Source organism: Pleurodeles waltl, chromosome 6 (genome assembly GCF_031143425.1).
Source record: "Pleurodeles waltl isolate 20211129_DDA chromosome 6, aPleWal1.hap1.20221129, whole genome shotgun sequence".
Taxonomy (NCBI): domain Eukaryota; kingdom Metazoa; phylum Chordata; class Amphibia; order Caudata; family Salamandridae; genus Pleurodeles; species Pleurodeles waltl.
In genome coordinates this window covers 1517216383-1517235549 of record NC_090445.1, presented here as the reverse complement: position 1 = coordinate 1517235549, position 19167 = coordinate 1517216383, and the positions used below count along the sequence as shown (strand labels likewise).

The 19167-nt window shown below is 42.1% G+C and overlaps 1 protein-coding gene across 1 annotated transcript in view; it reads right to left on the bottom strand.

Moving 5' to 3' along the window:
- Positions 1-14720, bottom strand: part of LOC138301029 (uncharacterized) — a 52196-nt gene extending 37476 nt beyond the window's left edge. Inside the window, exon 1 of the mRNA XM_069241051.1 lies at positions 14598-14720. Within this exon, the coding sequence (XP_069097152.1) occupies positions 14598-14641 (44 nt within the window). The 5' untranslated portion in view covers positions 14642-14720. The remainder of the gene's footprint in view (positions 1-14597) is intronic.
- Between the last annotated feature and the right edge of the window lie 4447 nt (positions 14721-19167).

Below are 19167 nucleotides of genomic sequence, written 5' to 3'. Positions count from 1 at the left end.
TAAATAATTGTGGGCTCACCGCTCCAGAAATCCTCCACTTGGCCCTAATAGGGTACATAGACAAGATTCCTAAAAGAACACGCAGGCAGACAGCACTGCTATTGTGTTTGGTGAAAAGGGAAATTGCATAGTATTGGCTGAAGTGCCCAGAGCCAACGAGACAAATGAGGATGGAAAGTTTAGCTAATTGCAATGTAAACACGGAATACTCTCCTACCAACAAAGTCCATATTTGGAACAAATGGCTTCAGAGGATATATATGTATATATACACACATGCACACACACACATAGAAGGAAGCTCTAATGCCTGTGATCTAGATGTGACTGCTGAGAGTATTATACTATAGAGATGTATGTAATTCACAAACACCATCTACTACTAAAATGTAATGTATCCTCCTTATGTTGACTCTAACCTGGCTATTGGTAATATATGATATGTTGTAATGCAATACCTATTAAAAAAAACATTAAAACGCTCATGCTCCCTACTCCTTCTGCACCTCACCCTTTGAGAAACAATCCTTTAATAATTTCAGTTCACGGTTGGCGATGGTACAGGAGCCCCCATGCGATTTTGATTTATTTGCCTTGTTCCTGATTTCTGTTGCTAAAAGTTTGTATTTTCCTTAAACTGTTTACACAAAACAAAATCATTATACATGTGTCCCCATGTCAATTTTGGCCTCCAGTGTGTGTTTTACTTCCATTCCATGGCGATTTGTTTTATTTACAATAAACTCTTGATATATATGGCTTTAAATGGGACATATTCATTTTCCATGGTTCAAGATCAAATACTGCAAGCCATTGACTTGTGAATAGCAGCAGCAGGGAATGTGGTTAATAAGGAGGCGATATTGTGTAACTGCTAGAGCTGCTGACTAAAGTACCCAAGGACCCAGGTTTGAATCTCGGCCTCAGCGCTTTACTCAACATCCTGCGATTCTGAGCAAATCACTGAATCTTCCTGTGGCACATGTGTTACGTGTATGACTTTTGATGTACACGATGTAATAGAATGCCTTCCAAACCCCATGTAATTTAAAGAGCTCTGTTCCTTCCTATTTATGTTTGCACTAAATACCAATACATATATACAATTGCAGTACATTATGCAGCTCCACAAAGACTGGTAAAACAATGTAAAAAATGATAGATATATATATACTTTCAGTAAGCTAGCATCTAAATTCAAGTACCTATGTTTCATGTGTTTGGGAAAAAAACCCTCTCCTCAACCCTCACTTTAGTTGCACATGGATTTCAGTGCAGCAGCTGGTATGTCTAGAGCACATGTAAAGCTTCCTGAACTTGACACAACACACCATAGGTAGCCTACAAAAATGAACACAACATGCCAGAGGTGTGCTCCAGAACTGACTCAACGCTTCAGATGAGGGATTCAGAACTGGGAATAATAACACAAAAATGCTCACCAGAACCGGATGCTTCTGATGCAGCCACAGTGTCTAAAACACTGTGAAAGAGAAGGTGCCCAGCTTTATTGGAGGTGTTTAACAGGCCAGCGTGGCCTCAAATATTAGTAGCGATACTTCAGGTGAGGCACTGAAAACTGGACACAAAACTCCAGAAGACGCTTCAAGGGCTGGACCCCGCCAAACCTGGGCACATGAGCCAGATGTGGCCTCTAAAGACTGTAATGATACTCCAGGTGAGGCATTGAGAGCTAGAAACAAGTCTCAAGGTGTGATCATCAGATGTGCACTGATACCTCCAGGTGATGCCTTACCAGTAAAAAAGTGAATCCACCTGCACATTTGCCTTACTGCTTACATTTACTATGAAAATGCAAATGTCTTAACGTGGTGTTAAATGTCACTAATCAATTGCGATTTAATTGTGTACCCGTTTGAAGGCACTTCGGCATATTTTAAATTAAATTTCCTTTCTGTTATTACTTGTTGGAGACTGAACAATACTGCTAAATAATTCTAGCAAGGAGTAGCCGAGTTCTGAAGTTGGCACAATAAAGCAAACGTTTTACGAAAACAGTTTTGTCAGCTCTTTTTGGTGTCAGTTGTATCATAAGCTCACCATGAACTTCTTACCTTCTCCCAAGAATATATTTGTACATGTTTATTATGGCGGAAATCCACAGGTTTATTTTCTGTCATGTTTTTTGCTTCCACTCACTTGCACTAAGAAAAAGTGTATAAATGGTACACCAAAATGTATTAATTAGAGCATTACAGGCTCCAACTGATCGACAGAAAAGCTCTGGTGGTTTGAAAAAACAACTGATTTGCATATTTTAAACGCTTGTTGGCCATTTTAGGCACTAGATGCATGTTAGATATCTTTGCACTATCCCAAGTGTTGTATTTTCTTTTACACCACAGATGTCTAATGTGAAGTTGGAAGACAACCTCCATTTTCTGATGGTTTTAGTATCCCTCCCTCTGAACCTCAACATTTCTTTCCTGCTCCTTATGGACCTGCTATATTATTTATCATTCTTGTGGTCATCCAGTGTGAGAAGGCAAACATTTCCAAGGACAACGTGAATTGCTGTCCACTGTCCTGCAACTACTCTGCATATGTAAGGGAAGCTTGCAGAGTTGCTGCCTCTGGAGGATATTTTCTATGTATGTGAAGGAAGCTCTCCCTGCTAATGCACATGCTATATCGGTTCTGCTTTTGCGAGGAAGTGTGCACTGCTATTGCTGATCTTTGACCTGGATGATTGCTGCTGCCCTCGTTTTACCTGTTTTAGTGACGCTTGCTAAATATCTTTTCACATCTTTAGACAACAGTCAGACCAACGTGCATTACCAATGCTTGTTTATCATAAAGATGACACGTGTATCACATGGCAGCAGATGAACACCATCATATGGCATATTGCTACAGATACTGCCTTATCTAAAAGACGCCACTTTCTAGAAATCTGCAAATTTAATACTTGTCTACTTGTCTCGTTATTCGTGAAGTAGGGAGAGGAGTGATTAAAGTAAGATTTACCAGCCGTCTATTGGGGAGTAAATGAGTAAATTACACCCTTCAATAAATGCCAGCATTTTCAAATCAAAATTGTTTAGCTATTTTTTCAATTATAAAATGTGTAATATTAAACCCTTATCGTCTAGAGAGGGAGGATTGTGGCTTCTACTACTCACATCTCCCACAGAATTCTGAGGCTACTAGGAGTGAACTCAATATTTGGGCTTTTACATTCACTAGATACAAGACTTAGGTGACCACCACCTAAGACTATCTCAAGCCCCCATTTAAATATCCAATCTACACCAGACAGGAGGTTGTGGGCATCAGCAGGTGCAATGTGAGAGGAAAAAAGTAGGCGGGTGACCAAAACTCATATATCTGGACTCCAGCTCCATTTTACTTGCCTTATCAGGCGGACGGGAAGGCCAAGAGCCTGATTCACATAATGGCATAGGAATAATTTTCAATGTATGTGGTTAATCCTCCTTTGGAGGATTCTCCATTGGTGGAGAATCTTCTGATGAATGACCTCTATCAAGCTATCCATATAGTGGAGGTTATTTCACTGGCAGATTCGATTTCACTTATTGAGAATTTACCACTTACTCCACAAATCAGAGGAATTTCTGTTGTCACCCGACTTTAAAAAAAAGGTCCAATTTAGATATCATACTGGTAAAGCTGTAACTCTGACTGAGAATAATGGGTGGAGGCTTGTGCAGGAGCGGTAGGGCATGTCTTCTTCCGTTTTTAGACCTTTCTAAAACTGGCAGGCTAACAGGGGCTAAGTTAAGAAAAAGTTGTCACTGTTCGTTTATTACATATACTGTGATTACGAGTGTCCATTAAACAGAAAAGCTTGAGTGGAAGGGGTGGGAATATCTCAGTACATAAATGTGACAGAAAGCAGGAATACACTCCCTAGCTGAGCAGACCCGTTCAGCTTCAAGCACAATATTCTAAGCTTTCGGACCCCACCAACTGGAAAGACCTCACCTGTTCAGATCACCACTTTACAATCCGCCCCGCATAACCTCTGCGCCTACTAAATGAATGGTTAGACCAGTGGTTCCCAACCTGTGGTCCGGGGACCCCTGGGGGTCGGCAAAGCCTCCTCAGGGGGTCCACGACTTCTAAGAAAATGAAATAATATTAATAGATGAGGTCCGCAGCTTTCAGTAACAACTTAGTGGGGGGTACCCTGGATTTCAATAATGATTCAGTGGGGGTCCCCAGGTTCCAGTAATGACAAAATGGGGTTCCACAGAAGTCAAAAGGTTGGAAACCACTGGATTAGAGGATAGGTAATTTAATACTTATACTATTAATCTACCTCTAAGACCTGAAAGTAGTGTCTACTCACAGCCCTCAAACATGCCCCTAAGTAGGTCTGAGCTCACATGAGCATGAGGTTTTGTTTGTTTAGGTTTGCCATCACATTTAGAGGCAGTACTTGTTAACGAGTCTTTAGCAAATGTCCCAGGTTTTTGAGTGAAAGGAGTACACCACACGTGTGAATAACCGGCGGGTAGTCCTATTCAATGGAATCAGACTCAATAAGTTTTTATTTTGCGTGCACATTTTTTTTTACAATTTCCAATAAATTGGAAACCTTTCATTCTCTATTTTCAGTTGGCGGTATGGGCTTTCACTATGATTTTTTTTCAGATAATGTTTTTTCCCCAACAAGGATAAGGTTCTTTCTGAACAGTGCATGGACCACTGTTAAATTGTGACTCAGAATTAATTACAGGTTAATTTTCTTGGTTATAAATAGACGGTGATGAAAGTACGGGAATACCATGTTTCTCTACAAATCACTTGAAAAATTACATTTTCCATTGCCCACATATTGAGTGAGCTATGTGGGTAAAAACAATGTTCAAGGAAATGCATTTCACAATAAAACAGTGAAGTAAAATCAAACATTAGGCCTAGTACCATCACCATGCCTGCATCTTGGAGACATTAATTTTAACTTAGGTCGGTTGTGCAGCTTTTCCCTTAAAGGCAGTGACGTAAAAAATGGCTCATTTACTAAGCTAGCAGCCTACTTTTTGTAATTAGAAGTGTTGGTGGTACTTTGTGCCGCCCATCAAGCAGCCAGGAGGTCAGTTCAGTGTACAAAAAATACAGGAAAAAGAGAGAACACACAACACTCTTTTTAGAATTCCAAAGCCTGCTCTAATGAGGTATCCTAGTTTACAATGGTATTCGTTGAGAGATCATGATTGTGTAGATCATTATAGGGTTAGCCCCACCCTCTGCAGTTAGATAGTGACCTCCAATTTAGCTTGACTTTTTAATCAGTCTTTGAGTATACAGCGTAAGAAGGATGGCACTTTTGTTACCACTCTGACCTATGCATGTGGGTGGGGCATGGGGGGATCAGGTAATCAGCATAGCCCGCACACTCTCGTGCGTTCATTTACATGCTCACTGGTAACTTAATAGAAACTCAGCCAGTTGTACTCTTTTTTGGTCATGTTTCTGCAGCACGTTCTTCACATTTACAAATCCAACATATGCATATCCTCAGATAAACTGCATTTTGGGTGGTTGCTCAGCTCGGGTTAGGTGAAGTGCAAATTAAATAAACTTGAAAGATGACACAATGCACAAACATTATCTTTCTCCTCTCGTGAAATAACCTCTCGCTTCCCAAGGATAGGACATCATCCCATGACATTATGTTAGGCCAACCTCCTTAGATCAGTTCATGGGATTAGATTAGTTCAGTTCCTTTTTGTCAAAAAATGGGCAGTTTTATTTTTTTTGTCCGTTTTTTTCACTTTGCGACGTGGATTGTCTGCAAGGCTTTGGCCTTTTCGCCCTTAGGTCCAAGGCCACGCCTGGTGCTTCCTCAAGATGGTTGCTGGGAGTTCAAAAGTTGAGAAGGCTGTTTTGCAGTGCAATGCCAGTGGAATCGAGGACTCTCGGACACCACCTATCAATATTGCTTAGGAACTTTCATTGACAAAGGCAGAAGGCTGAGGATGACTGTAGAGGTCAATTATTATTATTTTTTTAATAATGTATTTATTCTTCGAGCAGTTGTATCAAAGAAGGACAGATAAGACATATTGCTACTAATGTACATACAGTGTGGTAAGAACCAATACGACATTATTAAAGTACATATCGATACACATTACGCAGGCCCAAGAGGGCCTATCTTTTAACCTTCATTTTAGCTGAATAAAATGTACAAAAAGAGAACATACTTTGTGGCCGAGCTGCCAGGATAAAAAGAGAAAGTACAGGTATGCATGATTATGATTTCAAACAGTATTTATTTATATAATAAATGTGTTTGTCTTCTACTACGAGTCAACAGCACGCCAGCACGACCTTGTCCATACGAGGGGTGAGAGTGCTAATCAGCCTAGAAATCTGCTGGGATAAAATTTGATAATTTTGATCTGTGCAATTTTTAATGATGAATTGGGTTTTACTATTTTTACGGTGTTTATCATTTTAAAATCTTGTGAACCTGGTTTTACCTTTTTATGCTGAGGGAGACTGCTGCTTGTGACCTGTGTTTAGGGTTCCTGTAGCCCTCATTCCACTTTTGTGCGATCTGTTTTGGGGTCTGTTTTATGTTCTCTTGACGGCCGCCATTTCTTCCTTGCTGCCTTGTGCCATTTGCGGCAGCCATCTCGGAGGGGTTAGCGGTCCAGTTAGTTTTTGGGATCACTAATTGCCTCTTCCAAGGTGATTTTAAGCGTGATGCAGCGAGCGCGCATTGGACCTTGTCCGTACGAGGGGTGAGAGTGCTATTCGGCCTAGAAACCTGCTGGGATCAAATTTGATCATTTTGATCTGTGCAATTTTTAATGGTGAATTGGGTTTTACTATTTTTACGGTGTTTATAATTTTTAAATCTTGTGAACCTGGTTTTACCTTTTTATGTTGAGGGGGACTGCTGCTTGTAACCCGTGTTTAGGGTTACTGTAGTCCTCATTCCACTTTTGTGCGATCTGTTTTGGGGTCCGTTTTTTGTTCTCTTGACGGCCGCCATTTCTTCCTTGCTGCCTTGTGCCATTTGCGGCAGCCATCTCGGAGGGGTTAGCGGTCCAGTTGGTTTTTGGGATCACTAATTGCCTCTTCCACGGTGATTTTAAGCGCGATGCGGCGAGCGCGCCAAAGGCAAGCCCATCAGCGCCAGGTCGGGCCCGGGGGCCAGCCCCATTGATTTTCCCTCAGGGGTTAGTGATGTCCCTCCTATCTACTGTTATTCCTCTAAGGAACTGCATGGCCTGAGAGTCTCAGGGAACAATGAATGTATTATATGTAGAGATTGTACTAGAGATATATGGCACTGCTCCGCCTGTCACTGGACTTTCAATCCCAAGGGGGTTGAGTTGGAGGTAGGGTTTAAACCTCTTACCTCCTTGCTCTACCCTAACTGCCGCTCATTGGTCACCCACAAACTTGATATTAATTTACTGTTAACTGAGGTCTCTCCTACAGCATTGTTTCTAACCGAAACATGGTTGAATGATGCCTCTGATCCCGATATTAGCCTGGCATTAGCTATTGGTTATCGAATTGCCAGATTAGATAGAGGGATGGCAAGAGGAGGGGTATTGCAGTCATCTATAGGGACTGCTTAAACCTTACCTTTCAGCCTCTTCAGTTAGTGGAGGGGGGAGGGATGTTTTTTTTCTCTAGCTCTTAACCCTTGTTATACATTCTCAGGGATACTAATTTATCGCCCCCCAGGTCCCTCAAAGAAGTTTTTAGACTCTCTTTTAGACTGTACGGCAGATTTTATATGTTCCAGACCTAATCTTACTATTTTAGGAGATTTTAATATTTATGGTGAGATCCCTGAACGAACAGATTCAAGGCGTCTACTTGATGGTATGGAAGCAGTGGGCCTGACCCAACTTGTTAAAGGACCTTCCCACGAATTGGGTCATACTATTGACTTAGTATTTAGTAACACTCCTGTCCTGACATGTAGGTCTCCTATCCCGCTAGCATGGTCTGATCACTTTTTAATCTCTATTGAATTAGCCACGGGCCCAACGGTGAGTGGGAGTAAGCCTGTTGTTCAGGTCGGGAGATCGTGGAGTAAATTGAATAAATAGAATTTCTTAGTTACTCTGAATCGCTTAACTCCAGTGTCATGAGCAAGAGGGGATTTGAAGTTGAGGCTTTCAGTGACTGGATCACTGAAAGTCTGGACATAGTTCTCCCCCTGAGGAAAAAGTCTGGTCCGCGTAGGACAACTAGTGCTCCTTGGTTTACCCCCCTATTACTTCTCCTAAAAAAGGAATGTAAAAAGTTAGAAAGAAGTATGTTCCAGCAGATAGGGAAGCTTACAAGGGGGCTATTAGAAGGTATCATGCTGAAATTAAGAAGGCATAGAGGGTTTTTTACCAGCAGAAAATTGAGGGAGTGGCAGGTTCCCCCAAAGTAGTTTTCCAAGTATTAAAAGATATTCTGCACATGCCGGTGAAAGACAATCCGTTAGAGGCTTCTATAAAACACAGCAATACACTAGCTGAATTTTTCCACCAAAAACTATTGGACATCTATGCCACTTTTGGGGTGAAAAGTCCCTCACCGAAGGAGGAGGAGTTTGTTAGTGGTGTTAATACAGCTTGCCTATCTCACCTTAACCCTCTTTCCCAAACTCAAGTGCTAAATTTCCTGAGTGTCCTGAAATCAGGATCCCCCCTGGACCCTGCTCCTCCTCACATACTTGTGCAGGGGTGGAAGTTATAGTTCCGATGCTGACACATTTACTCAATGATTCTCTTTCCAAAGGAGTAGTACATAGCTCTTGGAAGCATGCTATAGTGAAAACGCTATTAAAAAAACCTTCTCTTGACCCTACAGTGTTGAAGACTTTTAGACCCATCTCCCTTCTGCCCACCCCCGCTAAAATTCTGGATAAATACATCAATTTGCAACTTTCTACCTTTCTAGAAGAGAATAGGTTGCTTCATCCCACTCAGATGGGCTTTAGAACTGGTCACAGCATGGAAACTGCATTAATCGCGGTTACGGAAGAGGCCAGAAAGAGGGTTGACCAGGGTCTTACCACAGTGATTATTATGCTGCACTTGAGCACAGCTTTTGACACTGTAGACCACCAGGTATTGATCCAGAGAATGAGGGAGATCAGAATTAAGGAACAGGCACTTGCCTGGTTTACTTCCTTCCTATAGGACAGGTCCTTTCAGGTCCTAGACCGATCGTTCCTATCAAACAAACTACAGTGCTGGTGTGGTGTACCTCAGGGCTCTGCCCTTAGTCCGACACTGTTTAACATTTGTATGGCTCCCCTGGCCTCCTTGGTGGAATCATTTGGGTTAGCATTAGTGTCCTATGCTGATGACACCCAATTGGTGGTTTCCTTTTCTGCTAATGAGACCTCAGAAGGAGCTGCTTTCCCTACTTGCATGCAAGTGGTCTCAGGCTGGATGACGCAGAGTAAATTTCAACTAAATGATGAGAAGATGGAAGTGATGATACTGGGCCCTGAACCAAGGCCTGGAATCCTTTGCACTTGTCCTTCGGCAATTAGTGAGCTCCCTCCTCCCAAAAAGCAAGTTAAGAGCCTGGGGATCAGTTTGGATCCCCTTCTGACGCTAGACCTGCAGGCTACAAACATATCTACAACTTGCTTTGCCTTACTGAGACTTCTTAGGAAGATTTTTGTCATTCTTCCAGCTCTGGCTAGAAGCTTTATTGTGCAAGCTGTTATTCTTTCAAGGCTAGACTATGGGAATGGCCTTTTCCTAGGTTCCCCAGTATATGTTAAAAAGAGATTACAAAGAGTTCAAAATGCTGCAGCTCGTCTGTTACTGAACATCCCGAGAATGTCATCTGTGAAAGCTGGATTGGCCTCCTTGCACTAGTTGCCTGTTGTACAACGGATCAAATGTAAGGTTCTATGTCATATCCACAGGTCCTTGCATGATAGAGGACCTATGCTCCTTAAGAACTTGGTCACTTTTTATAAGCCGAACAGAGATTTGAGATCCACTACTCTAGCTTTGGTAACTGTACCGAAAATAAAGAAAGCGAGATGGGGTGGGTCCTCTCTGATGTTTTTAGGAGCCAAACTGTGGAACTCGCTGCCCCTTAATCTTCGACTGATGGTGCAAGAAGGGGAATTTCGAAAGGCCTTGAAAACTTGTTTATTTTAGGTCCGTTTTTTTTTCTTTTCTTGCTGCGTATCATTCTCATCCTCTCTGTGGTTAGGGGCAAGTGGCGCTGGGAAACCCGAGGGTAGCCTTGCGCTCTATAAATTGTGTAACATAACATATTATGCTACCAAGTGTGAAAGCACCTGCATGCATCCTTACTCTTCAGATACCCACCGAACTCATCCCAGATATCTGCAAAGCGCTGAAGCACATTAATTCCCCTTGCATATGCCTCCTCGAAAGTAGAAGTTCTCCTAAGCTTATCTAGCCAGGCTTGCGCTGTAGGTAATTTGGAAGTTCGCCAATATTGTAAAATAAGGGAACGGGCAACCAATAACACACCAGATATAAAATATTGTCGAGGTAGCCTAAGCTTTCGAGTGGCAGAGGACACCCCAAACAGGATGAGTTGAACCTCAGGACGGATCATAACGTGAATACATTTGCTAAGAGCTGAATATACATCCTACTAAAAGCAGGTCAGTTTAGGGCATAAAGATAACATATGCAACCAGTCTCCTTTTTCCTTCTGCACGTATCTAAAACATTGATTTGCTATACTGGGGTACATTTGATGCAGATGGGGTATAATAGGCCAGCCACCTGGAAAGAAAGGCCATTCGTTTTAATTTAGTGGCTCTAAGGGCCTCCACCATGGAGGCATGCTCACCAAGGGACATCTGGGACCCACTCTTCTACTTTGGCTAAACTGGTGTTTATCAAGGGTGAGCCCAAGTGTTTCCTTAGTGCCCTGTATCAGTTACCTCGTACAGATGAGCAATTTTATAAGGGTCAAGCATTATTCACATATCTCTTGACAGTTAGTTAACAGGAACCCTGAGAACGGCAGACAGCTGTACCAAAAGCACTGATAATCGGGCTCCAAGCGTTGTTGCATTTCCTGCCAGGTTAGCAGTCAATTACTAATAAAGAAGTTCCCAAGTGTCACATAGCCACGAACATTCCATGACAACAATACCGATTTGGGAACATCCAACCCTAAGGACGCGCACTTGCATAGACGTATAAACTTATGGCAGGCCGGTATTACCTTGTGCTAAAAATAAAAATCAGATCGGGGGCCGTGTGGGCTAGAACCTTATACATTGACCGTTTCTGTAATTTCAGAGTCTTAAGAAAAGCGGGGAGATCAATGCCACATTCTTGTGCCTTCCAAAAAAATAATACCCACGAGTCCCCACCTCCCTGAGAACTGCTGGATCAACCCATGCCACCTGATAGTAGGAGAAAAAGTATGGGAGGCCCAACCTGCCTTGGTCATTATCTAATTGTAGTATTGAGTACCTGACACAGGAGGTGTGGGGTGGCGGGTGGGGGCTACCAATCCAGATAAAATTATTATAAGAGAATCTAGCTCACGGTTGTGAAATAAAGGCAATATGGACATTTTAACCAACGATATTTGCCCAATTAATGTCAATGGGGGAATTGTCCACCTTGCCAACGGCATTTTGGTTTTAACCAGCACTGCTTTATAATTCAGAAAGAAAAAAATACGCGTACTGATTTGTGACATGGATACCTGTAGGGATCACTTTGGTAGACAATGTTTGACATATTGCTTAATGAAAGACAACGCATGCAATGCACTTGGGGACTGGGAGGAAGCAAAGGTCCCCAAGAACAGATCTTGTCATGGTCAGTACTAACGGCCCAGAACGGAGGCAAGAAAAGGCTAGTGAGAGTCCCAGAACTCATGGAAAAGAGTCAGAACAGTCTTTCCTTTGTAAATGGTGAGGTGACCCTTACAATAGAATCAGACAGCGAGGAGAGTGTTAAAAGGTAGACTGGAAAAGAGGTCCTTCCCCAGGTGCAAGGTGGGTGCGATAAAGAATGGGGGTGAAAATGTTTATCTCTAGGAGGAAACTTGAATCTTAAAGGGGCGAGGGAATGTTAGTGTTACGGTTTCTGTAGTAACGGGTAAGAAGACTTTATGAGTCTAATAGGCTCAGGAGCTGCTCCTCTTCATTGCAAGAGCAAATTTTCGTACAAGACATGTCTAGGTAAAAATGACAGACAGTAATAGCAGACAAACATAATAATGAAAAGGGAAAAGGTGTCTGGGGGGAATGTCAGTAGGCAACCACTTTGTACTAAACAGTGAGCAGATGCGATAATTCAGCAGAAAGAGAGCATGAGTATGTTTAACAGATGATATGTCTGTGTAGGTGACAGGGACTTTGCACATTAGGGTGGTGGGTCGTTCAGTATCCTCCAAATACAAGTGTGTGAATGATGGACGTTTGGCGGAAAGGTGTCTGGTGAATAGGAAGATAAGTTTGAGTAAATGGTTATGTGTGAGTGAAGCAATCTGTCACATGCTGATGGTTTGTAGGATGAGTGGTTGCGGCAATTCATGATAATAGACTGGAAAATAAAAACAAATCAAAGTATCCATCCTATTTGCTAAAGCCTGCCCAAAAGTGTTCAAATAATTAGCATTTTGGATTATCAAATTAATGAATGGCTCAATCTGGTGACGCTTAGTCTTAATGGACTCAAAACCTGCAACAGTTATTCCACTGTTAAAAAAAAACAAAAAAAAACTTGCAACTTACTCTGAGGACCCACCAATACTGACCAGAATCAAATCCTGCTGTGAAGCAAGATTGTGGAAGTTGAGATCATGCAACAGCTTTTGAAACTTTACAGAAGTCTGTAACATTCTTTGAGGCCGTCAAAAGAAGTATACATATACAGGAGAATGTCTACTGACCAGTCAGACATGGGATTTAGAAAATCCTCAGCAACAGAGATATTTCAAGACACCATCAGGGTGAGGCTCACAGGTGGCACTGAAAATCATGTTAACGGTAGGCAGTACTAGCCATGAACCCCAAAAGCAAATAAAATGCTTAAAGCTGCAGAAAGAAAGTGATTCGCCGAAGGAAGAACTGCAGCTCTTCCGATATGCCTTCTTGGCAGAAGAGAAGGAGTGATAGAGAAGGAGTGATGGAGTACGCCTACAAATGCACACACAAGAAAATGCCACCTAGTCCAACAACCACACTGGATATGTTTTTATACCGCAGGTTCTGTCACACCCTGAGGGATTATATCATGACGTTCCCTCAGAAGCCTACGGAATTTATACCACTGTCACATTGCTTACAGTGGAATACAACAGAAACTGGGTCTCACAAATATACGACTTGCTAAACCCGCAATGGGCTGCATAACAGTCATGGCTTTGTGGAAAAAGGATCTAGATGACTTAATGGATGCCGGCATTACCACAAAACTTCAATCAAGACTACAACGAGTCCAAAATACAGCAGCAGCTAGACTCATCCTGGACATCCCCTGACACAGCCGAATCTCCTCCCACCTCAGAGACCTACACTGGCTCCCAGTCAACAAGCACATTACATACAAATTCCTGATCCACACCTTCAAGGCCTTGCACACCACAGGGGCAGCATACCTCAACCACCACCTCACCTTCTACGTACCCAACAGACACCTCCGCTCCTCCCAGCTCACCCTTGCAGCTGTCACCAAGATTCGGAAAAGTACAGCAGGAGGAAGACCTTTCTCCTACCTAGCAGCCCAGACATGGAACACACTGTCCCTCAAGCTCAGGCAGACCGCATCACTGAAGCGGTTCAGGAAAGACCTCAAGACCTGGCTCTTCGACTGACGGCATGCCTTTTTTCAGCACCTTGAGACCCTATGGGTGATTAGCCACACTTTACAAATCACTGATTGACTGGATATTCACAAATGGGCTTGCAGTGCACAACTGGAGACAACCTCCATGAATTACAAGGATAAATTAATCCATCTGAATTTTTGCATGGACTATACCATACTCCTCTGAAATTTCACAACACTAGGACATATGAATATGCTCGCTGTCATCAGCCCCCTGCTAATTATTTTCATCTTGCAGCGGAACGCCACTACAAAACTACTTACCGGAGGGCGGTTTTGGCTGAGAAATCACTTATTGCAGTGATGGGCTACGTAATAGAAAGACCAAAGCCAACACCGTATTTTGTGGCAATACTATTATTACTGCCCAAAAGAGAGATAGTTCTACATTGGATGAAGGGAACCCTTATATATAGTCAGTCACGATTACACCTTGTATTTGGCTCCACAAATTATGCATATAGCCCCCCCTGTGTACCCTCCCACCAAGAAACCACTTTCAGAGACACTACTCGAAAAAATATATTTTCTCCGACTGGAAAAACACTCACGGTATTTCGACACTTTTTTATGGTAAAAAGTCGGCATTGTTAAACACCTAAAGGTCGTACTTAATAGTAATAATTTATATTTAGATACAGTCCACTGGGGCTCCGCCTAACGATGCTGCCAAGTAATCCTAGTCGGGGGTCAGGCCGTGCTATCAGAGAAATGCACCTTCCAAATCTCAGGTTGACTCTGCCAGTCCGGTTCCCTCAACCCCCATGCGGTGCCTCACACGCTCACCTGAGCAGAGCTCGGCTCCCATGAAGCTCCAGCCTCCCCGCCATGTCCTGCACCAGCTCCTTAGCAACTGCAGCACCAACTCTCCGTTGCTAGGCGGAAACGACACCGGAAGTGATTACCTCATTCTCGCACACCCGGAAACTATCGATTTAAGAGATTTTAATACATCTCGTTGACCCCCTTTTGTTGAACTGTAGCACTGAAATAAGCGTTAAAATAAAGGACTAATTGAAAACGAAATGCTCTCATTTCCTAAGAATCAAGTTATCAGCCTTGGAATTAGGAGTGATTGTAATTTTAATCATTTCCAATATGTTATGAACCTGGTCCCTCTTCCTAATAATTCTAAGTAAATCGATAATCTGTGACATGGGTTGAAAATACGTATTTATTAAACCGTGCGTTGCGAGTCTCTCACGTCGTGCTTTTCTAGCACTTTCACCCAGCATTCCAACATGGCCGATAATTTACACACGAATAGTTAACAAACTGCTCATGTGCTCTCTTAGATTGTCATTGGGACCTCAAGATCTCTGTAGTTGGTTGTCCACACAGACGTTTCTGTGACTGGACCAGGGATGCCACCTTTCCACGAGAAAAATACGAGACATTTGTTGTTGTTTTAAGACTATGCAAAGGCCTGGTCTTGATACTAAATAAGATATGTATTCCTTTGAATATGGTTTTTCTGCTTTTATTTACTTTAAGTATGTCAGGGGTCATTAACACAGCACTAAAACACAGTTAAAAGTGCTTTCTGCTTATATTTGCCGTTTGAAGTATGCACAAATGTAGGTTAAAAATAATGGTTCTAGATGATTTTGCTTATTTTTGTATCAGCCAGGACATTAAAATACTCTATTGCAGGTAGAAAACCGGTCGGGTGGCAACCCTAGACTGGACTTGATTGCTGAAACAAAAGAAAGGCCTGATGCTATCTGTATGAGCAAGATAGGATTGAGAAACTTGTCTCACCAAATACATTTAGGAGAACTATAGAACATACTATATTATGTAGGTATTTTTAAAGCACACTGTTCTCCATTTACTTGGCTCTTGACGCTCTGTGAAACCTTCAGTCTACATTGCCAGCCCTGCCAAGTATCACATAACAAGGGTCAGACTAACATAATTTAGTGCTGGTGTCCCGATCACTGCAATCAAATGCTAATATTATGCATATTCTAGCTCGTTAAGCCCAACGAGACACTGCAGACAACTAAGTGGGTATGGAAATAAACAAAGAAATCAGTGCACTTTTGAATATTTTGTGGGCCCCTGTTTGGAACAGTTTTGTATTTATGGTCCAATTTGAGCTCCTTAATGACCTCTTTGGCCAGATCACTGACAGTGCACAGGCGCACTTGTCCAAATTCAAAATGTGTTTACATCTGAATATTCTGGGATAGTGATGTGTGTTTTCAATACTGTACCGCAGCAGCAGCTCAATAATATTACTGCAAATAATTCAATATTGTTATACCAAGACACACCAAAAAAGTCCATTCATTTTTGTTGTATAGGTCAGAATTTCAATTCTCTGTGAGTATATGGTAGCGATTTTATTCATCCTAATAATTCATAAAGGTAACAGCCATCATGAGTCCAGAGATACAGCAGCCAGCACGTGTTTCGTCAACAAGACTTTTTCAAGGCTGTGGAATGTACTTACAAGAAAAAATATATATATCCACAATCAGATCTTACAAGCAATGAACAGGGAATTCACTTTACATGAATCACCAAACCAAGACACCCGTGATCGGAGTGCTGCATCAGGTGTGACCCATGGGCATAGAGAAGTAACAATATAGTGAATACATGCAGTCACACGTGAATTAAGTTAAAGATAGAATATATCCAGAATAATTGAGTCAAATAACGGCTACAAGATCAGTAACCACATACAAATAGTGTGCAGTGACTGAATCAACATGTAGAATGTGAAACACCTAAACAAAACCTTCTACATAGACACAATGATGGCTGTTACCTTTATGAATTATTTTGATGAATAAAATCGCTCCCATATACTCACAGTGAATTGGAATTCTGACTGCTACAACAAGAAGGAATGGACTTTTGTGGTGTGCCATGGTAAAACAATATTGAATTTCTAGGTGTCATTTGCTGACACAACTGCACCCTAAGTGGTTGGGTGCTTAGCAGTTTGGCACCCTCTACAGTACCTTATCCAACATATGGGCATTGTTTCTTTACTACAATATACTTATGTATAGGAGGTATGAACCTTATGCACAGCCACTTTGTTTTGTAGTCATTACTGCGAATAATGTCTGTGACACCTTAACCATCAATCAAGGATTTGTAAAGCGCTGCTTATCACCCATAGGGTCTCAAGTCACTATCATTCTAATGTTTGAGGTTCTGTTTTGATCTAAAATAAACTTTTTATGGGTATTGTATGAAACAAAAAACTAATTTTTCTGCAAAATGATGTAATAGACTCTCACAAACCACCCACATTATAAATACATGTAAGAAAAACGGTATTTAAAACAGTCCGTTTAACAATTTTTGAAGGTCATCAGGTCAAGACTCTTTGTAGAGAGAACTGGCTCTAAAGGAGTCCTCTTGAAAGGCCTGGGCTGTGGGCCAGAGCCCACTTTCCCCATACCTTAAAACGTGTTTGTGCACTTCCTGTGCACTCCTGCCACAGGCAATACAGGTCAGGGTGACTGGCTGCAACGGTGGCGGCCTGACTGGGTCCTCCTAATGTGTTACTTGGTATCACCTGTTTTTCTTTTCCAGGCCACCCAGCACCATAACCACTGATTTCACTTTTTGTTTTTGACTGACAACAAATACTTGTTCAGTCTCACTGCCCTCCGGTGTCTGTTCACATGACACACTTGTGGGTCACCCATCTGGGGTATACTTTAAAAGAGCCAGCACAGTGCAGCACCTAAAATGTCTGTCCTGCCAGGTCATGCATCTACGTTAGTCTGCAATTATCAACAGCTCCCAGTGCCCCCAAACCAGCCTGAAAACGCCTTGGCTCAGCCTGGCAGTCACTAGGGCAGTATTGTCTTCTTGGCACAAACAGGAGAACTACAACTTCTACAACACAGAACTTTAGAAAGTTAATTTATGACTCAATCTTTAATTTATAAATAGCATGAGTAAAATAATAAGTACTTCGAATTTGATGCTACATTGGACCGATAAAATGGACCAACATGTGCTTATTCCAGGGCTACTGTTAACTGGTAAGCCCAATGTGAAGACAAGACTTTTCCCATACATGGTGTCACACAATGACTATCACTGGCTGGCAAGAGTTGGGTGTCGATACAATTACTGGTGGTCCTGCAATAATTCTATTTTTAGTGTGGGAAGCTGCCCCTGATGCGTACCAGATAACAAAGATTATTTGGCTATTATGCCTAGGTTCATACATATATATTTTAAAATCCTGCAGATATCTTGTGTGAGATCAGTGGAACACCACCGTTCCAAGGCATATGGATGCTGAAGAGGCGGATTTGCTCAATGCTCAGTGCAGATATATTATAGGTGCTAGGGTGGGATCGGGAAGGCCCTTACCATCTCCCAGAAGAATCAAGGCCATGCTGCTGTATAGTGCCTTCATCAAGTGCAGATATCTATGTACTGGTGTTAGAGCAGTTTAGCGTTTGCCAGCTCCCAAGCAGATAGATTCTGAGCTGTAAGTTAACAAGACATTTTTGTTAGAAAGAACATATTCATGTAAGCAGCACGTTTTCTGCTGCTCTGATGGCCCCAGTGGCCTGCTGGGGCAGTGATGGCACAGTGAGCCGAAACGATAGGTAGGAGTCCCGGCGGCCTGCTGCGAAAGCCATCTCTTGACACTGCAGTAAAGAGCCTCTTGCGCTGTAAGAGTGGAATGAATGAGAAAGTTAAGCCTTAACCCTATGTCTGGGGTCTCGCTATTTGCTTTGGAGCTTGTTTTGCAGAGTTCATGGAGAAGAATGGAAACAGTGCTCTCTTTTCATAAACTAGGTATGCTTATTTTTTATCCGAGTGCGTAGTATATTATTAAATGTTCCTTTGGGGCAGCAAATTTCATATAAAATGCGGTTATTTTCAATGTATGTTTTGCCGGCGCTTGGAAATGCCAGAAGTCTGGTTCAAAGTAATTACTCCATCCAGACCATTCAAGTTATGTGAACAAATTTCAAATGAATATTTTACCTCAATCACATTATGGCAAAGCATTTTCGAGAACTAAATTGAACATATTCATATATTGGGTACGGACATTATCATCAATCCCATTGTTCTCTTGGTCCCTTAGGCAGACAACCCCCCCCCAACCCTTCACTTGTTTCCTTTGCAAAACATGCGCAGTGGGCTTACAACCTTCCATTTCAGGGGTTTTGCAGCACTTTCAAGACCTCTTCAAAGCTTCTCATCGCTCAAAAAGTGGTAGCTTATGATATTTTTTTCTTTACATGAACTTCATTGTTTGGTTTACACATGAGAAAGTGTCACTCAAAGTGTCACACGTTTGGCAGTATAATGACGCTAATAAGTAGACTGAAACCATGGAAATGTCACACATTAGCAA